We start from the raw sequence: 22,319 nt of genomic DNA on the forward strand, positions 1-22,319 counted from the left end.
TGTTAATATATTAACCATTTTAGTATACTATTATTGTAAACAAACATATTAATATGCATTATTTTAAACAATTTATAATTCATATTGGACAGGATGGTCAATTAAAATTATTAATATGTATCTAGGGACTAATAATTGAAAACGCATAATTGTTTAAAGCCTAAACTAATTCGTATACAATATGTATGATGAAAAAGCCATTTTCTTTTTTTATGTAATTCAAAAAAAAATGAATGTTGATCGACGACGTTTTGCTACTTATCTGAATAATCATAATCCGATCACTGTAGAACTCCTGAAAGATATCTGAGCGAAAAACTAAACCACACTTCCCAACTAGATGTGTGTGATCTAGCGTTGTCGTGAAGGAAAACGTTTCTAATTAATCAATTGTGGCCGTATTTTAATCGATTGCTTGAATCGCAATAGTTGTTGACTGTTGGGAGTCAAATTAAGAGTTTGACCAAGTTCGAGCGGCCCAATATGAACAATTACTGTCTAAACCCGCCCTGCACCATACTTGGGATGATCCAAGCTGTTGCAAATATCTGTAAAGCTCATTTGGACTACAACTTTATATTTTTCAGTTGAGCTACTGGCTTCAAGATTTCAGACGCTTAAATTGGCAATGGTAGCCGACATTTCGCAGTTTCGCAGTTGTTACAGATTGATTGAATTCAATTCAATGCGAAAGATGTATAAATGTATGAAGAAAGATAATTTCAATATTATGCTATCAGTCTATCAACGTAGCTCCAATCTAAAAGCTAATATACTAATAACTAATAGATCAAGTTCTGTAAACCTTTGCACCTTACACATGTGTTTTACTCCAAAGGTGTTGGGATCACCAGGTGGCCTCTAAGTACATCCAATTGAGGAACTTATATATGATTCTCTAACAATATAGAACCATTATGGAACTTATATATGATGAGGATTTGAATTAAATAGAATATACATTAAAATTTTGAAAGTCTCACAAATGACAACATCCGTGCTATTCGAGAGCTTATTGAAGGTAATCGCCGGTTAAGGATTGAAGAAATCTCATCAGAATTTGGTCCATCTATGGAATTCCATTCATTTCAACCCAATCAGAGAGAGAAGTCATCATCCTTCATGACAATACCAAACCAGACACCGTAGCTTTCACAAGGAAAGAAATGCGCTGGGAAAGCCTCGAGTACCCTCCTTATAGCCATGACTTGTCACCTTGTCTTTATTTTTTGTTTGCGCCCTTGAGAAAATCACTTGGAGACTAAACATTTGAAAGCAATGAAGAAGTAGAGGACTATGTGCGCAATTGGCTGAAAACTCACCCTCAAGCTTTTTATGAAGAAGGGATATTAAAGCTTCCAAATCAGTGGAAAAAGTGTGTAGAGCACGGAGGTGACTAGATTGAAAAATTTTGAATGCTTAGTTCGTGTATACCGTTGATCAATAAATTTATTTTACAAAATTACCGTTTATATTTGCATTTATAACCACCAAATAATAAGTAAATGGACAGATTTTGTATCAAGATTTTTTATATTTATTATCTTCTTCTATATATTAGTCGACTATACCAAAATTTTGTCTCCCTTTTTGACGAAAACGGGAGGTGTGAAATATGGCACAGTTAGAGCTTATACGGAGAAATTATCTTTAGGCCTAAAATGTTTGTGTAATATGCCCTACAACTAAGCAAATTCCACTAAAAAGAAATAGGCCCAAATCACCAGAACCAGGAATAGCGGTCAAATCGGTGAAACTAGAATATATAGACAAATATTTTAGGCTTTACTTTCATTGCACGGACATGGTCGACCCGCTGCCTACTCCAATTCTAATACGGTAGATTATTGGCGATATCTGTTGTACGTAAATAGACTACAGACGTTCAATTTTACGTTGTGACGTAAATTTGTGAACGTTATACCGCAAAATGTCGGCAGAGCAAGTTTAAGTCGGAAGACAAGTCCTTACGTTTTGTATTTGAAATGATATTAACACGAAAAGTGGGTTAAGACATTATTAAGCAATTTTATTTAATTTTAAGCAGTGTTGTTTAAGATTTTGTATTAATTGTAGATATTCGCGTATTGTTAAAGATTAAGAAAGGAATAATCATATAAAGTTACATATTATAGGGACAAAAAACTATTCAGCTGTGCAAGAAAAACACGATATATGCGAAAACTTCATCCTAATATAGATTAACAAAATTCCAGAATAACAAGAATCGTCTTTGCCCTTTACCTTATATTCAGCTTCAGCAGAATTTAAATTAATTTATTGAAATTATCCGGTGGACCCAGAAGAACTAAGAAAAATTGTTTTTTTTAAGAACTGGTAGCAATTGATAATGTTCTGGAGACATAGTATATCATTGTATTACAGATCCATCTTATAATTCATTTCAAATTGAATTAGTAAATGCGTTTCATAACAAAGCAGCAACCAATTATTGCAAGTAATAAGTACATGAATGTGTGTACCAAAGAGTTAACTTGAAAATGTAAAAAATACTAGGAATTATAAAATAGTGTGTAGAATTTTAATTCGTTATTTTTTGGTGAGTTTTTAGTCCCCATGTGGGACAATAAGGCAAAGTAAAAAGTAGTAGATAATGAAAGCCACAGAATACAAATTAAAGATGAGCTACAGCTGGCTTGGTGGCGCAGTGGTAAAGGCGATGGGGCGGTCCTACAACTATTGCGATAGCCGCGGGTTCGAATCCTGCTAGGGCATGGTCGTAGATTTATGTTTGTGATTGTTTAAAATTGGTGAATCTTCTTAGCCAAGCTTTAAACTTTAGGCCCAGTTCAAATAAACCTATAGTTGGTAAGAGGAGACTTTAATAATGGTGCATAAACTATGAACATATATGACAGCTACTCTTTTAAAAATTAGATAGTGTAATAAATCAGTAAAAATTGCAATTTTATTTTAAAATGTAAGTAAAGAAATTATTCTTTTATCATATAAGCCTATATATATATATATATATATATATATATATATTAGGTGAGAAATATGTATAGAAAGATAAAAATTATATTAATATATAAATGAAATAATGAAATATGTAGATAAAATGAGGCTAACTACATAATTTGCCTAGATGGAACACTTGGCCTAGATGGCACAAATAGAAGAATATAATATAGAATATTTTAAACTTCAGATAAATATTAAGATGGACGCCTAATTAAAAAAAATATGTAACTGTCAATTTATACTTCGAGCCTTTTATAGATCTACTTTATAGATCTAAATTTAAAAGTTAATAGTTCATTTAATGTTTATAAATCCATTACTTATTATATATAATATCTATATTGTAAATAACAAAGTTCCTAACTGTCTTAATTAAAAGTATATATACTACTAAATTAAAAAGTATATATACTTTTGATTTTATGCTCTGAAGTTGTTACAGTTCCGAAAATAATCTTACTCATGATACATTTATAATAATGTTCGGTGGTGAACTTATCAATACTTTGATGATTATTAAAACTTAATCGTAATTAGATTTAATTAAATGCCTTTTAAAAAAGTCAGTTCTTAATTTATAGGCATTTGTTACCTGTAATTAATGTAACATGTCAAGTATATTTCTAATTTAACATTCAAAATATTATCAAAACAAATTCTAGTAATATTAACATATCATTTTTAAATTATTGTCTATTGTGAGATAAATATGATTATTTTGATAAACTGTGGTCGAGTTTCGACCGCAGGGGGTCTCTAGTATATTAATTTCTAGTCATTGCCGACTACGATATAAAATGTGTTAACATTAAACAATATTAACTGCAAGTATATGTAACAGTAATTAATATGATATTCAATCGCAAGTTACATGTAAAATTATTTCAACGTAAGTTCATAAAACCGTTAAAATCATAAAATTTGTAATGAAACTTTAATTACCAATTTCAATAGCGTCGATAACCAATATAAAGCAAACAGACGGAAATCCGGCAACAATATTTTACCTATTATTCATTAATGGAAAAATTAATTGCTTGTCAAAGCAGAAACGTGAATATAACGATCCAAAAAGCTACACAACATTTTCCCGTTTCCAGTGAAACACCTACAATGAAAAAGAGCTTTTGAGAATCTATGGACTCGTTTAATAACTTTATTAATCGGCATAAAATTGAATTTTATATGGCTATTAATCAGTAAAGTAATATGCTTGTTCCTAACTAATTTGTTCTATAAATAAGAATTAAAATTCGAAAGCGTCGAAAAATATTGACTGAAACAAGATTAAAGGATGTTCAATTAGTGAAAGAGTATTAACTCCAGATTATACACCTGGGAAAACCAGAAATAATAAAAATCTACATTAAGGATGTAAAAATAGAACAACTAAATGCATTTACATATCTCGATTCCTAACTAGAAATCTAACTATCGAACTAGAAATCGAACTATCTCGATTCCAGAACTAGAAATACCATTAATATATACTTCGCTATAAGTAGAAAATTCATTAAGAAAAGGAACATATAAAAAAGGGAAAACACTCTCCTACCCATCGTATCCACCAGATATTGCTCCAGACATCAGTTGTTACCGAAGAATTTTTCAACAAGTATGTTGCTTAAAAGAAAGCGGAAAAACAGCTAATGGTGGACAATACTTTCAATAAAATACATTGTAAAAATGTCTTTAAATAAAACTTAGTTACAAGAAGAAATCTCAAAATGTGTTTCTATACATTATAAATACGAGGGTGGTTCAAATATGATGGAGACCAACTGCTGCATGTATGTCTTGAAGGTCGTGGCTTGAATATGTGATAGCTGGGTAGCTTACAAACAGTGTGGCATAGTTTTCGTCGGGATCGCATATTCCACGCGCGTGCTATGACCATGAGTGAACGTCAAGTGTCGACCGCCGTAGCGCAACGTATTGTCATTCGGTTTTTAGAGTAGGAAGGCTTTAAAGAGATGGAAATTTGTCTGCGTTTGCGAAATTAGTTCGATAGCGAGTGCCTGACTAGGGCTGCGGTATTTAAATGGGCCAAAGCATTCAAGGATCGCCACGAAACCCTCGAGAATGAGTCGCATAATCGTCGATCGCGAACCAGCATCACACGAGACAACATTCACCGCGTAGAACAACTCATTTTGGAGGACCGTAGGATGAATGTTCGAGACATTTCAGCTGAACTCGGCATCAGTATTGGTAGTAGTGTAGAGTCTGTTATCCATGAACACCTTCAATATTGCAAAGTAACGGCGCGATGGGTTCCTAAACTGTTGAACTTCGAGCAACAATTTACGCGGTTGAAAGTTTCTCGCCGCTTGCTGACGCAATACGTGGCGGAGGGGATGATTTTTTAACGCGAATATTCACTACAGACAAGACATGTGTACACTGTTACACTCCCGAAGCAAGATGTCGTTTATAGAGAGGAGGAAGAAGGAGGAAGGGGCGCCATCCAAAGCGAAGAAACCAGGGTCGCGGGTAAGGTTTTGTGTACTCGTAAATCGAAAAATAAACGAAAACTGACAACAAAGAAAAAAATATAAAAACACTTAGAAACTTATCGTTATAAAACCATTTATCTAAAAGATAAACCGACACGAACATAAGATATACAAGAATAGAAACAAATATATTAACTCAAAAAGTGAAACGACTTCCGAAAAAAAATCTCGGTGAAAACCAGATGCTAATTTCAGATTATAACGGATGGAAAGTCAATATAAATTACTTAGCAGAAAACTAATAACATTTATTTGTCTCCATTATCGGTTAGTGGGAAAATTAATTGGTCATCAGTTTTAGATATAGAGAGGAAAAAAGCGTAAAAAATATCGGGTGATTTTTCACTTTAACAAGATATACAATTAACAAAATCGGTTTGAGAGCCCCTATAATTATTCTATATAAAAAGTCTAAATACTATATATTAAACATAATTTTTTAGTCAATTATCAAGATTTGTATTCCAAGGTTGAACTTATCATGATAAATCCAAAGCCGACACTCAAGGAAAGTGGCTAATTCTCAGCCAATATTCACAATAGCTGCAGGACGTCGATTATTCTTTGCCTTGGCTCTGGCATTGAATTGGTCATTGTCAACCATCTTCAACCAATAATTATTCCTCAAGTTGATATCTATCTGAAATCTAGCTTTTGAAACCTACCGAAGACATCTCATCCAAAAGTCTACTTCGACACGCCTGTAGGAACTGATTCACTCTTTATAGGACAAATGTATCAAACCAATATAATAGGCGCATTTGGGTTTTTAATTGCTTGAAACATCTTAATTGAATAATGTCAGGCTCAGAAACATATAGAACAATTGGAAAAAACGTTCGAAAGTGTCTCATTTAAACTTTGTGTTATTTCTATTCTTTCATATGTACCATCTAAGAAAAGGGAAAGGTCTTGCAGCTTATCCGATGAAATTTACTACTAAAACCGTAAATACTATCATTTCCTGTAGGTGCTGTACTAGTACTTTAACTCCTGGATGATTAATCGATGTCATTTATATTTACTGTCTGTTGTCAATATTTTAGTATTATATTAAATGTCGTGAAAAAATCAACATCTATGTCAGCAAACATCAGATCGGCCAAATATTTAGCACTATAATTCTGGATAAAAAATGTGGTCTGTTGTTAATCTCTTATTTATATTAAAAGAAACGTTTTCAGGTTTCAAAGTTGACGAAATAATGGGTTAATCAGTACCCATTATATAATATATAGTACCCAGGTGAAATCAGAATTAAAATTCATAAAAATGGAATATTTTATGTTTTTAAAAACTTTAATTCGCAAAACCCGATATGCCAAACAATTATCGCGAGACCACAGTATCTAGACAATAAAACAAATTAAGTAAACTCGGTAATTAGATGGATGAAGAAATAGTAGTCATCTGTTATAAAAAGTTGGACTTATAACCAATTCTTTTGCTGAAAACCTAAATAGGTCAGAAAAGTAAACACATTATTCTGACACTAACATGATGCCTTTGAGCTATTTGAACCATAGGATTGTTAATATCAGATATAATAAGGATGTTATATCAGAATTATTCTTAAATTTGTCTTAAAGTTTCGTTCGTTAAGTAGAATTTAAAATATTTTTTCAAAAATAACAAGATGTGATTTTTACATATACATACACCTCTCTTAGACCTAAACTTTGCCAATAATCACAACGACGTATGTCGTAGTCTCATGGCAATCTGGCGCTGAGTTTAAAAAGTACACTATGTTAGTTGGCCAACCATAGTCAAATTGAACGAATTAACCTTGGAATTATTTTGTCAGCAACCCTATATTTGTATGGCCACATAAGAATCTCAGTCACAACTAGATGTTTTCTGACATCAAAACAATGCTCCCAAGAAAGAGAATTTACTTATATGAAAATGTGACTTCCAAAGATGGACTTATATTGGAATCCAAGACAAATCGATCGACGAAAAATTATAAAAAAAGTGAGTGAGTGTCGGAAGAGAATATCTTGATTAATAAAGTTGAACTTTATCTAAAACTTGGTATTTAATTTGTTATGTTGGGGATTTATCATTGCCTTATGAGAAACATTATATTGTGATTTATTGTTGTGATTGAACATTGATGTTGTGAATTGTTAAACACTGATTGTTTATAAGAAATAAATCTGATAACTAAAATCTTATACAGGAGATAGACAAAATAATATGAACACCATGTAGCATAATACATCTTGTTGTATGTTGGCAATATTGCCTACGTATAAATAATGCAACGCGTAGCTTGGTATTTAAGTGTATCATACGCTTTATTTTGGGATGATTAAAACAAACGATCGGTGAAATGTGTGAGCTTCACCTTGTTTTATCATGTTTCATGAGGGACGGTAATGACAGCATACACAAAACATAGTAGAAAGTCATAGGTAAAGAGGAATATTGTGGCTTGTGGCAAGACAACATAAAAGTACCGCAGAAAAAGTGACAGAGAACACAATATTCACTTGAGTACTACCATTTCGACAAAAATAGTACGGCGGAACTTCGACGTAACGGAAGCACAAGTATTATAAAATCTGGTGATTAAAAGAATGAGATATAGTCCGATAAATCAATGTTGACATTATTTCTACAAAATTACCAGGTTTATGCTTGGATAACCCCAAAAGAAGCATACGATCGGGGATGTCTGCTTTCTACAGTCAAGCATGGGGAAGGTTTCATTATTATATGGTCACCAATATCGTGGTATTCAGCTGGCCGTCATATTAAGATCTTTGGCCAGATTACTGTGAGTGAATATCTCAACATCCTCAATAATAAAATTCTCACACTGAGTAAAGTTGTGTAATGCAATGTTGAAGTAAAGCAAATGATTGCAAAGATCTAGTTAATAAATAAATATTGTGATATTATATGTCAGCTCTTCATATTATTTTCTCTATCCCTTGTATACATGCCAAAACACTTATACGTCTAAATCTCCAAAATTCTATTAAAAATCGTCAAAACAATACATCAATGTAACAACCCCTTCGACATAGGCATAGAACCAATATAATATTGAAAATATAATAGAAAATATTATTCATTCAGTCATTAACAACCTAACCCAAAAACTTTTCCATCAAAAATTCGATTGAAATAATTAACATTTTAATTGTATTTTCACTGTTTCCCAAAAATGACCTATAAACGAATAGAAAATTAAAATAGCAGAAAAATGAAAACATCGCAGAAAATAAAGCCGATAGCTAACGATGTTATTTTGTCCCGACTATTCACCAATGGAAAAACTAATTGATCGTTAAATTAGGATCGAAATTAAATCAAACAGAAGGAATAATAGTCAACAAATTTCCGCGGTGATTTAAATAGCGAGCTATTAGAACGATATTTATCGACGTTTCGCAATTAATTAAGTAAATTTACGTAAATAGACTAATGGGAGGGTAAACAATTAAGAGGAAAGTTGCTTTAAAAGTTGATATAAAATAAAATATTACGTGTTTGACTTTTGGGTGAGGTTGAGGCTTCGAGCATTTTTCATGATATGATTCACATTTCAGAGCTATTTGACTGACGGTGTTTGACGGGCAACTGACGTATCGCCTGCTCTTCTAAATCTTAACCGTTACCATTAACCGTCTCTAAGTTATTGCTTGTGGAAGAGAGGATATACTATAATCAAGACAAAAATATCGCTCTTCCGAATGCTTATTTTACTAACTTTTCTGTATGACTCAATAGTAGTAAATATTATTTTCAAGCTTCTGTAGCGACACAAATATTTCGGATGGAAGGAGAAACAAACAGCTCAGAAAAAACATAGAGCAACATCCTAGAGCTAACGGTCAATAGCAACTTTTGTGAAGAATGTTCGAAATCCTGCAGCACAAACAGCAGCCATGGTTAAGAACTGGACGCTCTCCCCAAACTGATGGTGATGATGATCGAGTTTAAAATTGTATTATAAAATAGAGGAATCTTCGAGATCTTTTGTAACAAAAGATCGGTGGAAAACAAACAAAACAAAAGCTTGCACTTGAGTTAAGAGTACCCAAATAAAAATTCCTAAGGATTTGAATAACAATAAAATAGAAGAACTTAGATTAGTTGAAAGGGAAAAAAATCTCTATATTCCACAAAATGTAAGAAATACTTTTATTTCTTGGTAAATAAAATACAAATGTTCGACAAAACATTATATTGGTCACTATCTTGATAATATAGGTAATTACATTAGTGATATGAAATCATGACATGAATCAATGAAATAGGACGACATATGAAGGTTGAAAAATATAGCTTTAAAGGGAATCCCAAACATATGAAGCGATGTCTGAGTAGAAATCAATGCTACGTTCAAATTATAAAAGACAACAATAAAATGAACAACTCAGAAAATACTGTTTACTGGACAAGAAAGCAGGCAAGTTAAATTTTACATGCTGACGTCCGATTATACTAGTTAAAAAGAGATACAATCCTGTCTGATACGTTCGAACATGTAACCGAACCAGCCTGCAAAAGCCGTTCGATTGTCAAATACCTGCAGATTTCTTCCAAACATTAGTGATAAGACGTCATCAACCGGCAAACGTAGTTTTTTTTGTTTTGATAAAGTTGAAATCGCTGCTTAATATTTCTGATTACTCTGGTTAGAAATGCCGAGGCCAAATAAACAGTCAGTCAGAAACAAATTTCGTCTCTACTCGTCTACGTCTCAATATCTTCATTCAATCGGTTCAATCAATATAGACCCGGTCTTACCGGTAAAATGCGTTAGAGAGGTGTATTGATACTATTAAATATTAAGTTGCTCGGGTTTTGTTGGAAATATTTTTATTATGTTGCAGCTGCTCATACTATTGGTATGAGCACTATAACTAAAATGTTTCATATTAAAGAAAAAGAACGTAATTTTGGATTCACCGAGAGGAAAGTATCTGCATACCACGATAGAATGTTAGCTCTATTCAAGATTAAATTTATGAAATTTATAAAAGCAGTGAGTGTTTTTTAAGACAAAAAATAACTTAATGCAATTATTTCAGAGAAAATTGTTGGTATGGAAAGTATCCATGGAAAATTTAGAGATATGCAGCTCTTTAAGGGATGTGTCATCTCTTCAAACACTTTTAGCAGACAGAGGATTTAAATAGTATAAAGTTAACCCACGAAGAGGTCCAATACAATTTCAAGACATTGCTGTTAAAGGAATATAATTTTTAAAAGCATATGATAAAATTAAGGGAGACTTGTTATTTCAATTTTTGTACAGAAAGGTACTTCAAAATGGAACATTTGGACACATGACACATGTCGCTAATTTAGAAGACTATAAAGAAAACAAAAGTTGATGGAAAAAGGTATTAATTAACGGTAAATTGTTATTATGTTAATCATTTGATTAAGTTTTGTAAATCATAATATTTTTAAATAATTCATTGCATTCAGTTGTTCTCCCTGCTAGAAACAGGAATCGAAAAAAATACCAACAAGTGATGGTACGACGAGAGAATAAATACTAATTGTTTTACATATATGGCAAATGCACTAAAGTTAATGCAGTTATTAAACCTAATTTTATCAAGAAAAATTTACACAGGTAGTAACAGAAGAAACTAAGGAGAAATATAGCGATATCAGAATGATTTGACAAAAAAACACAGCAACAAAACGAAGGAAGCAAGAACTAAACATAAAAAGGTAAATATATCTTCTAATGAAAATAAAAAAAGGTGGATTAAGCCTCAACGGAATACCAAAGGTGGTTTATAAAAAAATGGTGGAAAATATTTCAATTTAAATTAAATAAAATAATTCTAACCTGCAGCCTATTGTGGCTGTTTAATTAAATGTAGTTTAAGTCCTTGGATACTATATATATATATATATATATATATATATATATATATATATATATATATATACTCGTCTACGTTTCAATACCTTCATTCAATCTGTTCAATCAATATAGACCCGGTCTTACCGGTAAAATGCGTTAGAGAGGTGTATTGATACTATTAAATATTAAGTTGCTCGGGGTTTGTTGGAAATATTTTTATTATGTTGCAGCTGCACATACTATTGGTATGAGCACTATAAATAAAATGTTTCATATTAAAGAAAAATAATGTAATTTTGGATTCACCGAGAAGAAAGCATCTGCATACCATAATAGAATGTTAGCTCTATTCAAGATTAAATTTGTGAAATTTAAAAAAGCAGTGAGAGTTTTTTAAGATAAAAATAACTTAATGCAATTATTTCAGAAAAAATTGTTGGTAAGCTCTTTAAGGAATATGTCATCACTTCAAACACTTTTAGCAGACATAGGATTTAAATAGTATAAAGTTAACCCACGAAGGGGTCCAATACAATATCAAGGCATTGCTGTTAAAGGAATATAATTTTTAAAAGCATATATTAAAATTAAGGGAGACTTGTTATTTCAATTTTTGTACAGAAAGGTACTTCAAAATGGAACATTAGGCCACATGACATATGTCGCTAATTTAGAAGAGTATAAAGAAAACAAAAGTTGATATAAAAAGGTATTAATTAAGGGTAAATTGTTATTATGTTAACCATTTGATTAGGTTTTGTAAACCATAATTTTTTTAAATAATTCATTGCATTCAGTTGTTCTCCCTGCTAGAAACAGGAATCGAAAAAAATACCAACAAGTGATGGTACGACGAGAGAATAAATGCTAATGGTTTTACATATATGGCAAATACACTAAAGTTAATGCAGTTATTAAACCTAATTTTATCAAGAAAAATTTACCCAAGTAGTAACAGAAGAAACTAAGGAGAAATATAGCGATATCAGAATGATTTGACAAGAAAACACAGCAACAAAACGAAGGAAGCAAGAACTAAACATAAAAAGGTAAATATATCTTCTAATGAAAATAAAAAAAAGGTGGATTAAGCCTCAACGGAATACCAAAGGTGGTTTATAAAAAAATGGTGGAAAATATTTCAATTTAAATAAAATAAAATAATTCTAACCTGCAGCCTATTGTGGCTGTTTAATTAAATGTAGTTTAAGTCCTTGGATAATATATATATATATATATATATATATATATATATATATATATATATATATATATATATATATATATATATATATATATATATATATATATATCTTATATATAAAAATGAATCGCAAAATGTGTTGGTAAGCGCATAACTCAACAACGCCTGGACCAATTTGGCCAAATCTTTTTTTAAAATGTTCGTTGAAGTTCAAGGATGGTTTTTACGGCGAGAAAAATTAGAATTATTGCTGGAAAAACCCTAAAAATAGCCCTTTTCTTTTTCCCATACAAATGATTTGTAACTAAAACGTAGTCAATTTGAGCTTTATTGCTATGGTATAAAGTTCATATTAAATTACAAGCACTCACTGTTGTCTAAGCAATGTAGGTGTGTTCCTAACGTCAAAGATCATATCTATCAAAACAATGTGCGTGTGTGCGTTGGAGCACAGAATACATAGTTGGAGGAGTTTAATGTCGCGTTCCGAAACTCGCGTTTCTTTTGTATTAGTTTCGGCACGCGAGATAAAATGCATCAGTTTCCACGTCATTACATCAGTCAAACAAAAATCGCGTTACCAACAGTGTTTTATTATTTTTAATATCCAAATTTTAAATAAATAAAACAATTCGTACGGCTTAAAAGGATTTGAGTTCAAGTCATATCAAATTTAAAAAAAAAAAGTTGTCTGTTACAGATGACTTTTGACAGATGACAGATGAATTGTCAACTGATACACGAAACAAATTCGTATATCGTGTTTTGTGCAGAGTGTTTAGTTAGTTAGTGTTTGTTTAGTTCGTGATTAGTGAAAAAATAATTTATATTTGATATGCCTCCTATAAGACGAAGCAATTTAGGTAGAAGAACCAGAAATGCTATAAACCAAGCTAGTTACCGATCTAATCGTACTGCACAAGAACGTGACGACGGAAGTGAACGTGAAAGAATTCGGATATCACAAACGCGTGAAGCGCGAGCGCGACATTCAACTAATAATCGCGCAAGTTTGAATCGAGCTGCTTTCAGTTACGATGTGTCAATTGACTACAGTAACTACCAATGTGTTGTTATTGGTTCTATGAACTTGGTTTGCTCACACTGTAAGGCATTAAAATACAAAAACGAAGCCAATGGATTGTGTTGCGCAAATGGTAAAGTGAAATTGATACCATTGGATCCACCACCAGAACCATTGTACTCATTGGTTTCAGGAATAGGAACAGATTCTATACACTTTTTGACACATATCCAACAATATAACAATTGCTTTCAAATGACTTCATTTGGGGCAACAAATGCAGTTCGGGAAAATTTTATGCCAACTTTCAAGGTATGTATTATAGCAGTTACTCATAATTATTTTAGCGAACAAAATTTTCTGTCACCAAAGTTAAGATGTGTTACTAATCTTCAATTTCTTAATCATTACGAAATATATCACTTAGTCATCATATTATATGGTGATTCAGTTTCAGTGACACTTTTATTATATTTTATATTTGATAGATATTAGTTAAAACTAAATATATACTTTTTAAGATCAAATATTATTTAAGTTTGATCACTGACAATCCATTAATTTATACCACACCATAATATTTTTTTTATTTACAGATACAAGGGCAAATATATCACAGAGCAGGTTCACTGTTACCAGTGTCAGATAGCGACAAAAAATTCCTGCAAATTTATTTTATGGGCAATTCACCACAAGAAATTGATCTGCGTTGTGCACATAACAATTTAGTAAAGAGGTCTATTGTACAACAATTACAAACTTTATTTCATCAACACAATCAATTGATTATATTGTTTAAAACTGCCCTGGATCTGATGCCATCCGATAATCACAAAATTGTAATCAGAGCTGATAAAACACCTGCAGGTCAACATACAAGACGTTTTAATGCACCAACTATTGATGAAGTTGCTATCGTTGTAGTTGGAGAAAATTTGGAATCCCGTGATATTGTTTTACATCGTCGGAATGATCAATTACAACGTATAAAGGAAACACACCGCTCATATGATGCACTGCAATATCCCATTATATTTTGGCAAGGTGAAGATGGCTACGATTTATCAATAAAAATGATAAATCCCATTACAGGTAACTAAAATATTAGTTTAGCTATGGCGATAATATCTCAGTCACTATATTATGTATTTGAATGTTATTAAAACAAAATCTGTTTACAGGTTCTGAAACCAACAAAAAAGTCAGTTCAATGAACTATTATTCATACCGCCTAATGATTCGGGAAAATGAAGATAATCACATATTGAAATGTCGGCGATTATATCACAAATATGTTGTTGACATGTATGTTAAAATTGAAACGGAGAGATTAACATTCATCAGGTTGAATCAAACCAAACTCGGCATATGCACGAATATGCTCAAGATGCCATGTCGTATGTTCGTCATTATGGTACAGCAGATTTGTTCATCACATTTACATGCAATCCGCAATGGATAGAAATTAAACAGGAGTTATTCCCTGGGCAATCACCCATTGATCGTCATGATATTACAGCCAGAGTCTTTAGACAAAAGTTGAAATCTTTAATGAATTTCATCGTAAAACATAATGTGTTTGGTGAGACACGCTGCTGGATGTATTCTGTGGAGTGGCAGAAACGAGGATTGCCACATGCACACATTTTGATTTGGTTGGTTGAAAAGATAAGGCCAAATGAAGTTGATGCAGTGATATCAGCTGAAATCCCTAATGTACAAGTAGATCCTGGATTGCATGAGGTAGTTATCAAAAACATGATACATGGTCCCTGTGGAACTCTTAATCAAAATTCACCGTGTATGATGAATGGTAAATGTTCAAAACGATATCCACGGACATTAATATCGGAAACAATTACTGGTAATGACGGTTATCCATTGTATCGTCGCAGATCGACAGCAGACAATGGAAAATCAACAATTGTCAAATTAAATCAACAAGATATTGAAATAGATAATCGTTGGATTGTTCCATATTCACCCATTTTATCAAAGACATTCAAAGCACACATCAACGTTGAATCTTGCCATTCAGTGAAATCGATTAAATACATTTGCAAATATGTAACCAAAGGGAGTGATATGGCTGTGATTGGAATTGGTGCAGAGAATTCTAATGATGAAGTTACCCAATACCAAATGGGCCGCTATGTCAGTAGTAATGAAGCAGTTTGGCGAATATTTTCTTTTCCTATTGATGAGAGACACCCTTCTGTTGTTCACTTAGCTGTGCATTTAGAAAATGGACAAAGAGTGTATTTTACAGCACAGAACGCAGTACAAAGAGCTGCTCAGCCACCATCTACTACATTAACCAGTTTTTTTGAGACATGCCAAAACGATGATTTCGCACAAACATTGCTATATTCTGAAATGCCAAAATATTATACCTGGAATCAATCCTCAAGGAGATTTATACGACGGAAACAAGGAAAACCAGTTCCAGGATATACAGATGTATATTCCACCGATGCGATTGGCCGGATTTATTCAGTACATCCAAGCAATGATGAATGTTTTTATTTACGACTGCTATTAGTCAATGTACGTGGCCCAACATCATTCATGATGGTGAATTGTGTGGATCCTACAGAGAAGCCTGTCAACGTTTGCAATTGCTTGAAAATGACGCTCATTGGGATCAAACTCTCAATGATGCTGTAATATCATCACACGCTCATCAAATACGAACATTGTTTTCTATAATCATATCTACATGCTTCCCATCAAACCCAATTGATTTGTGGATGAAGTACAAAGATTATATGTGTGATGATATTTTGTATCAAATACGGAATAGAATGGGAAATCCAAATATACAAATCAGTGAAGAAATGTACAATGAAGCATTGATTTCAATTGAGGACATGTGCTTGATAATGTCAAACAAACTATTAATTCAATTAGGCCTGACCGCGCCCAATCGTCCAATGCATGACGCTTTTAACCAAGAGTTGCATCGAGAAAGACTGTATGATCTCAACGCTTTGAAAGAATTAATTCAAACAAATCTTCCACTGTTAAATGAACAACAGAAGTATGTATTTGAAACTCTTATGAAAGTAACAAATGATGAAACTGGAGGGATTTACTTCTTAGATGCACCTGGTGGTACAGGAAAAACTTTTTTGATTTCATTAATATTAGCAACAATTCGCTCACAAAATAAAATTGCACTTGCACTCGCTTCGTCGGGAATCGCAGCAACTTTGCTTGAAGGTGGTCGAACAGCCCATTCAGCACTAAAATTGCCATTAAATATGCAAAGCAATGAAACTCCAACCTGCAACGTTTCGAAGAACTCTGCAATGGCAAAGGTTTTGCAGCAATGTAAATTGATTGTTTGGGATGAATGCACGATGGCACATAAAAAATCTTTGGAGGCTTTAGACAGAACCTTAAAAGATCTACGTAGCAATAATAACCGATTTGGTGGTGCAATGATTTTATTAGCAGGAGATTTTCGTCAAACATTGCCAGTGATTCCACGATCAACGCCAGCTGATGAACTCAATGCATGTCTAAAGTCCCCCAATTTGTGGAAACATGTCAAAGTACTTCATTTAAGCAAGAATATGCGTGTCGAGTTGCAAAATGACCAATCTGGAAACATATTCTCTAAACAACTCATTGACATTGGTAATGGCAAATTTCCTATAGACATGTTGACTGGCTGCATTAACTTTCCTCAAAGTTTTTGTCAGTTAACTCGATCAAAAGATGAACTTATTCAGAAGGGGTTTCCAGATGTTTCTCAAAATTACAGAAACCATGATTGGTTGAGCGAACGAGCTATACTGGCTGCAAAAAACATAGATGTAAATGAATTAAATTTCAAAATTCAAGAACAAATTACAGGCGAATTGAGGATATATAAATCAGTTGATTCGGCTACTAATCAAGATGATGTAGTCAACTATCCACCGGAATTTTTAAACTCGCTGGATTTGCCAGGATTGCCACCTCACAATCTTCAATTAAAGGTTGGATCGGTGGTTATAATGTTGCGAAATATCAACCAACCGCGTCTTTGCAACGGTACACGGTTAGCGATAAAAAAATTACTAAACAATGTGATAGAAGCAACTATACTCAAAGGAAAGTATAAAGGAGAAGATGTTCTCATACCGCGCATCCCAATGATTCCGACTGATGTGCCATTTGAGTTTAAACGACTACAGTTTCCAGTGCGGCTTGCTTTTGCTATGACTATAAACAAGTCACAGGGGCAATCATTAAGTGTTTGTGGTATTAATCTAGAAAACCGATGTTTCTCACATGGTCAATTGTATGTTGCCTGTTCCCGTGTTGGAAAACCATCAGATTTGTTTATCTATGCGCCAGGTAATCAAACAAAAAACATCGTATACCACAAAGCACTACAATGATAATAATAATAATAATTATGATTCACATGATTAACAATAAAGCGATTACTTACTTTTCAATCCTTATATATGTTTTAATTAATTATTTTTTATTCACAACGCCCTATCACCAGGGTGATGGTTCTGTTCAGGAGAATTTTTTAAAATACGTAGGCACAAAAACTGCCACATTACAAATCTTTTTGACAGGACGAAGTCTGTCGGGTCAGCTAGTATATATATATATATATATATATATATATATATATATATATATATATATATATATATATATATATATATATATATGCGCTATTGATACTATTAAATATTAAGTTGCTCGGGTTTTGTTAGAAAATTTTTATTATGTTGCAGCTGTACATACTATTGGTATGAGCACTATAACTAAAATGTTTCATATTAAAGAAAAAGAATGTAATTATGGATTCACCGAGAAGAAGGTATCTGAATACCATGATAGAATGCTAGCTCTATTCAAGATTAAATTTGTGAAATTTAAAAAAGCAGTGAATGTTTCTTAAGATTAAAATAACTTAATGCAATTATTTCAGAGAAAATTGTTGGTATTGAAAGTATCCATGGAAAATTTAGAGATATGCAGCTCTTTAAGGGATATGTCATCACTTCAAACACTTTTAGCAGACATAGGATTTAAATAGTATAAAGTTAACCCACGAACCAATACAATTTCAAGGCATTGCTATTAAAGAAATACAATTTTTAAAAGCATATGATAAAATTAAGGGAGACTTGTTATTTAAATTTTTGTACAGAAAGGTACTTCAAAATGGAATATTTGGATAGGTGACACATGTTGCTAATTTAGAAGAGTATAAAGAAAATAAAAGTTGATGGAAAAAGGTATTAATTAACGATAAATTGTTATTATGTTAATCATTTGATTAGGTTTTGTAAATCATAATATTTTTAAATAATTAATTGCATTCAATTGTTCTCCCTGCTAGAAACAGGAATCGAAAAATGCCAACAAGTGATGGTACGACGAGAGAATAAATACTAATTGTTTTACATATATGGCAAATGCATTAAAGTTAGTGCAGTGATTAAATCTAATTTTATCAAGAAAAATTAAAATGAAAAGGTAGTAACAGAAGAAACTAAGGAGAAATATAGCGATATCAGAATGATTTGACAAGAAAACACAGCAAGTAAACGAAGGAAGCAGCAAGAACTAAATATAATGTAGTTTAAGTCCTTGGATAATATATATTTATATATATATATATATATATATATATATATATATATATATATATATTGCTAAATAAACTGAAATACCCAAAATATCAACGATGCGGCAACACCGCACCGTTTAGAGGTCAACAATTAATATGACGATGATAATAAAATATCCATCAATGCTATCCAAATTGTTTTTTTTTTTGGTCAGAAAATATTATATGACTCTTCTTTAGGTAATTTGTAAACACTATTTCTCTTGTTTTTTACTGATTAGATGATTTATGTAAGAGCTTTCTAGCTTCTTAGCATTTGATTTTACACATGCTGCAGAAACGATTTCGTTCGTTGTTGACATATTACTTATTTTATTAATATTACTTACTGTCTTAATGTTTATTACTTATGGCCCTTAACCGGCTTCCTAGATTTTTTAAAATATAATTTTCCGGATCTCTTATAAAATTCATGAAGAATTATCTAGAACTATTTATTATATTTGCTATTTGTGACACTTTAATTTTGGTTTTTTTAGCATGAAGCATGTGTGTGCTACAGTTTTGTCCTGCAGTTCGGGTGGGGAACTTACGCGGAACTTATAAGTAAACAATAACGATCTCCTTTTAATGTTTACGAACACCTTAACTTTTTTAAGACATTTTAAAATCCCCTTTTTACGAACAGGGACTGGACCTACTGCTTAGAAAGGGGTCGAACCATGGTCCTCGGCATTAATCCTACTGACTGGGCAGTGACCAACTTAGACACCATCCCAGAAGACCGGTTTTATCCAGCTTGTTTACTGGCGTGACCGGGATGGTTATTTCTTGTCGGATTCTCCACTGCTGCCTATAAAGACATTTACAATTAGAATCACAAACATAAACTACATCCATGACCAGCAGGATTCGAACTCGCGACTGTCACAACAACAGGTGAACCGCCCTGTCGCCTTGGCCACTGCGCCAACTAAGTCGGCGAATACCTTGACTGATCCTCTTTAATCGTAAAATCTAAATGCTACGAATTTACTTTTAATAGGAGCTGTAATATAATATGTGAAGTGTGTGTGACTGTAGTTTTGTCGCGGATATATGTTATTTAGGACAAGAAATGGGTTCAAATCAAGCGAAAACTCATACGTCTAACACCTTATATAAATACACAAACACTCAGAACACTTCAATATGTCACACGCACACACACTTGACAATTAATGAATGAACATCAAAAATTAAACCAAATATACGCGACGAACCTATATTTTATAAAAAAGTTTATCATGACATTTATGACTGAAACTCTAAACCCCAACAGAACCTAATAACTGATCCTGGCCACAGGATTGTTTTTCCGTCAAAACCAGCCCCTTCCAAACATGACTCATAAGCGAAAATAGCTACGAGATATCTAAAAAACTCTTAACATTACCAGTACTCTAACAACGACCCGACACCTGATCGATATCCTCGTAAAATGATGAATTGATATTAGCGACCAATCAAGGCGCTTTGAAGGTGGAATAATGAGAAATTAATGATCTTAATTAACTGAATCGAAATTAATGGCTACAAAGAAAAAACGCCTAGTGCTGCTGGCGCCGTAACGAGCGATCTCCAAGCAACAACAATATCGATCCCGGAAGGTAAATCTAATTCCCGATATAATTAAAATACTATTTCGAGTAGGTAAAAGGTGAAACATATTCCTGTTCAAGTCCGAAAGATGCCACGTTATTCAAAAAGCGCGTCTAACCATCAAGTCCTTGAGTGCAAATCATCAATTCAAAATATTTTAAAAAATATGGTTTTCCAGCAAAATTGAGCAAACGCTCGATAAAGTAAACACTCAATAATCAAGACATTGCTTAGTGTAAACTCAAAATTCGTACAGTAGGATCAAGTGTAATGATGAGTACAGACATGAACGAAGCGAATGGTCTCGGCCTCCAACAATTATTTGACGGTTTTCATTGTATGGCTCGGAGACACGTATTCTTTTGTTTATAACCATAATTTTTACAATGACATAACAAAATAAAATGTCTTGTTAATCACTTTTCGACGGTACGCGTACACTGTCCTTTTCCGGAAAAGTACCGTTCATTGCTAAAATAATATGTACCGTCTCAGCCTTTTTTAAACAATATCAAATTATTGTAAGTACGGCAAGTAACAGAATAAACAAAGTCATGATAAGGAAGAAAATACCAATAAGATTGAGATCAATTCGTTAGAATATTATGGTAAGAATATGTCATAAAAATCGTCAGAAGATATATTCAGCCCCAAAGTTAAAGGGCTATATACACATATGTGTAAATGAGTATGAGGTAAACTTAATAAATCCACATATTAAAAATATTACCTCTATTTGGTGGCACAAAATGTATAAATGAAGTCATCAAGTAATTCATTAGTCGAGAATAGAGACAATAATTATATAAACATGTAGTCATATTAACACTCAAATGCTGCCCGCCGATCACGATGTTTCATTCTGCCGTTGTAGCCATGCTAGTGTGCGTTCCGTGATTGTTATTTACACCACTCAACTCTCCAGAGTTTGCTTTATAATTTTATGTCATGATTACCAACTCCAACCATTCATTAATCAGTTCGATATTAGAACTTTTGTTGTTCCCCTCCGAGTTTCTGAGTTGGTAAGACCCATCCGCCCTGAAATATAGATTTCTAGCCAGCACTCTATTGTTCTTCAGTATCTTCCACATCACCGCCGCATTCGCACTGTCCTCCACTTTCTCCAGGACCAAACCTCTGGATATATGCGGCCATGTTCCTATGCCCCATCGTTAGTTGCACTGCTTTTTTTGTGAGTTTCAGTCTGTCAAATCTGACCATCTACCATCTCCAATCGATCTCGCTCTTTATTTCGCGTTGTAACTGGCGATGGCTCCTCCAACTCTGATTCGGAACGTGAATCTCTGGCGTCAGTTCTGTTTCATTGCGCCTTTTACCACCTCCTCTATATGCAACGGTGGAACACCAACCTTTGTCCTCAGGGCTTCAGTTGATGTCGTCTTATATCCAGCACTGATAGCCAACATAATCAGTCTCTCTGCGCTGGATAAATATTTCCTAATTGTGCTCCCGTCCGCTCTCGAGCCCCACACTTTCGCTCCGTATAGTGGCTC

General features: G+C 32.9%; 2 protein-coding genes across 3 annotated transcripts in view; one reads left to right on the forward strand and one right to left on the reverse strand.

Annotated features, from left to right (window-relative positions):
- The window catches only part of LOC143200523 (uncharacterized), a 601,550-nt gene that overhangs the window by 557,669 nt on the left and 21,562 nt on the right, over positions 1 to 22,319 (reverse strand). The gene's annotated exons all lie outside the window — the stretch shown is intronic.
- On the forward strand, positions 13,280 to 18,486 carry LOC143201029 (uncharacterized). Its single transcript, XM_076411876.1, has 4 exons — positions 13,280 to 13,886; positions 14,171 to 14,666; positions 14,756 to 14,938; positions 18,320 to 18,486. The coding sequence occupies exons 1-4, from the start codon at positions 13,386 to 13,388 to the stop codon at positions 18,484 to 18,486; spliced, it is 1,347 nt and encodes a 448-aa protein (XP_076267991.1). The 5' UTR covers positions 13,280 to 13,385.

This window comes from Rhynchophorus ferrugineus, unplaced genomic scaffold (genome assembly GCF_030347505.1).
Source record: "Rhynchophorus ferrugineus isolate W39M unplaced genomic scaffold, kcgeb_rfMv2 rfM8, whole genome shotgun sequence".
In the NCBI taxonomy this organism is placed as follows: Eukaryota; Metazoa; Arthropoda; class Insecta; order Coleoptera; family Curculionidae; genus Rhynchophorus; species Rhynchophorus ferrugineus.

What these genes read in the sequence shown, in the direction of transcription:
- LOC143201029 (XM_076411876.1), top strand. Translation starts at nt 13,386, where the DNA reads ATGCCTCCTATAAGACGAAGCAATTTAGGTAGAAGAACCAGAAATGCT. An exon ending in ATTTTATGCCAACTTTCAAG is followed by an intron (nt 13,887 to 14,170) that starts GTATGTATTATA and finishes TTTTATTTACAG; the next exon opens with ATACAAGGGCAAATATATCA. An exon ending in AATGATAAATCCCATTACAG is followed by an intron (nt 14,667 to 14,755) that starts GTAACTAAAATA and finishes ATCTGTTTACAG; the next exon opens with GTTCTGAAACCAACAAAAAA.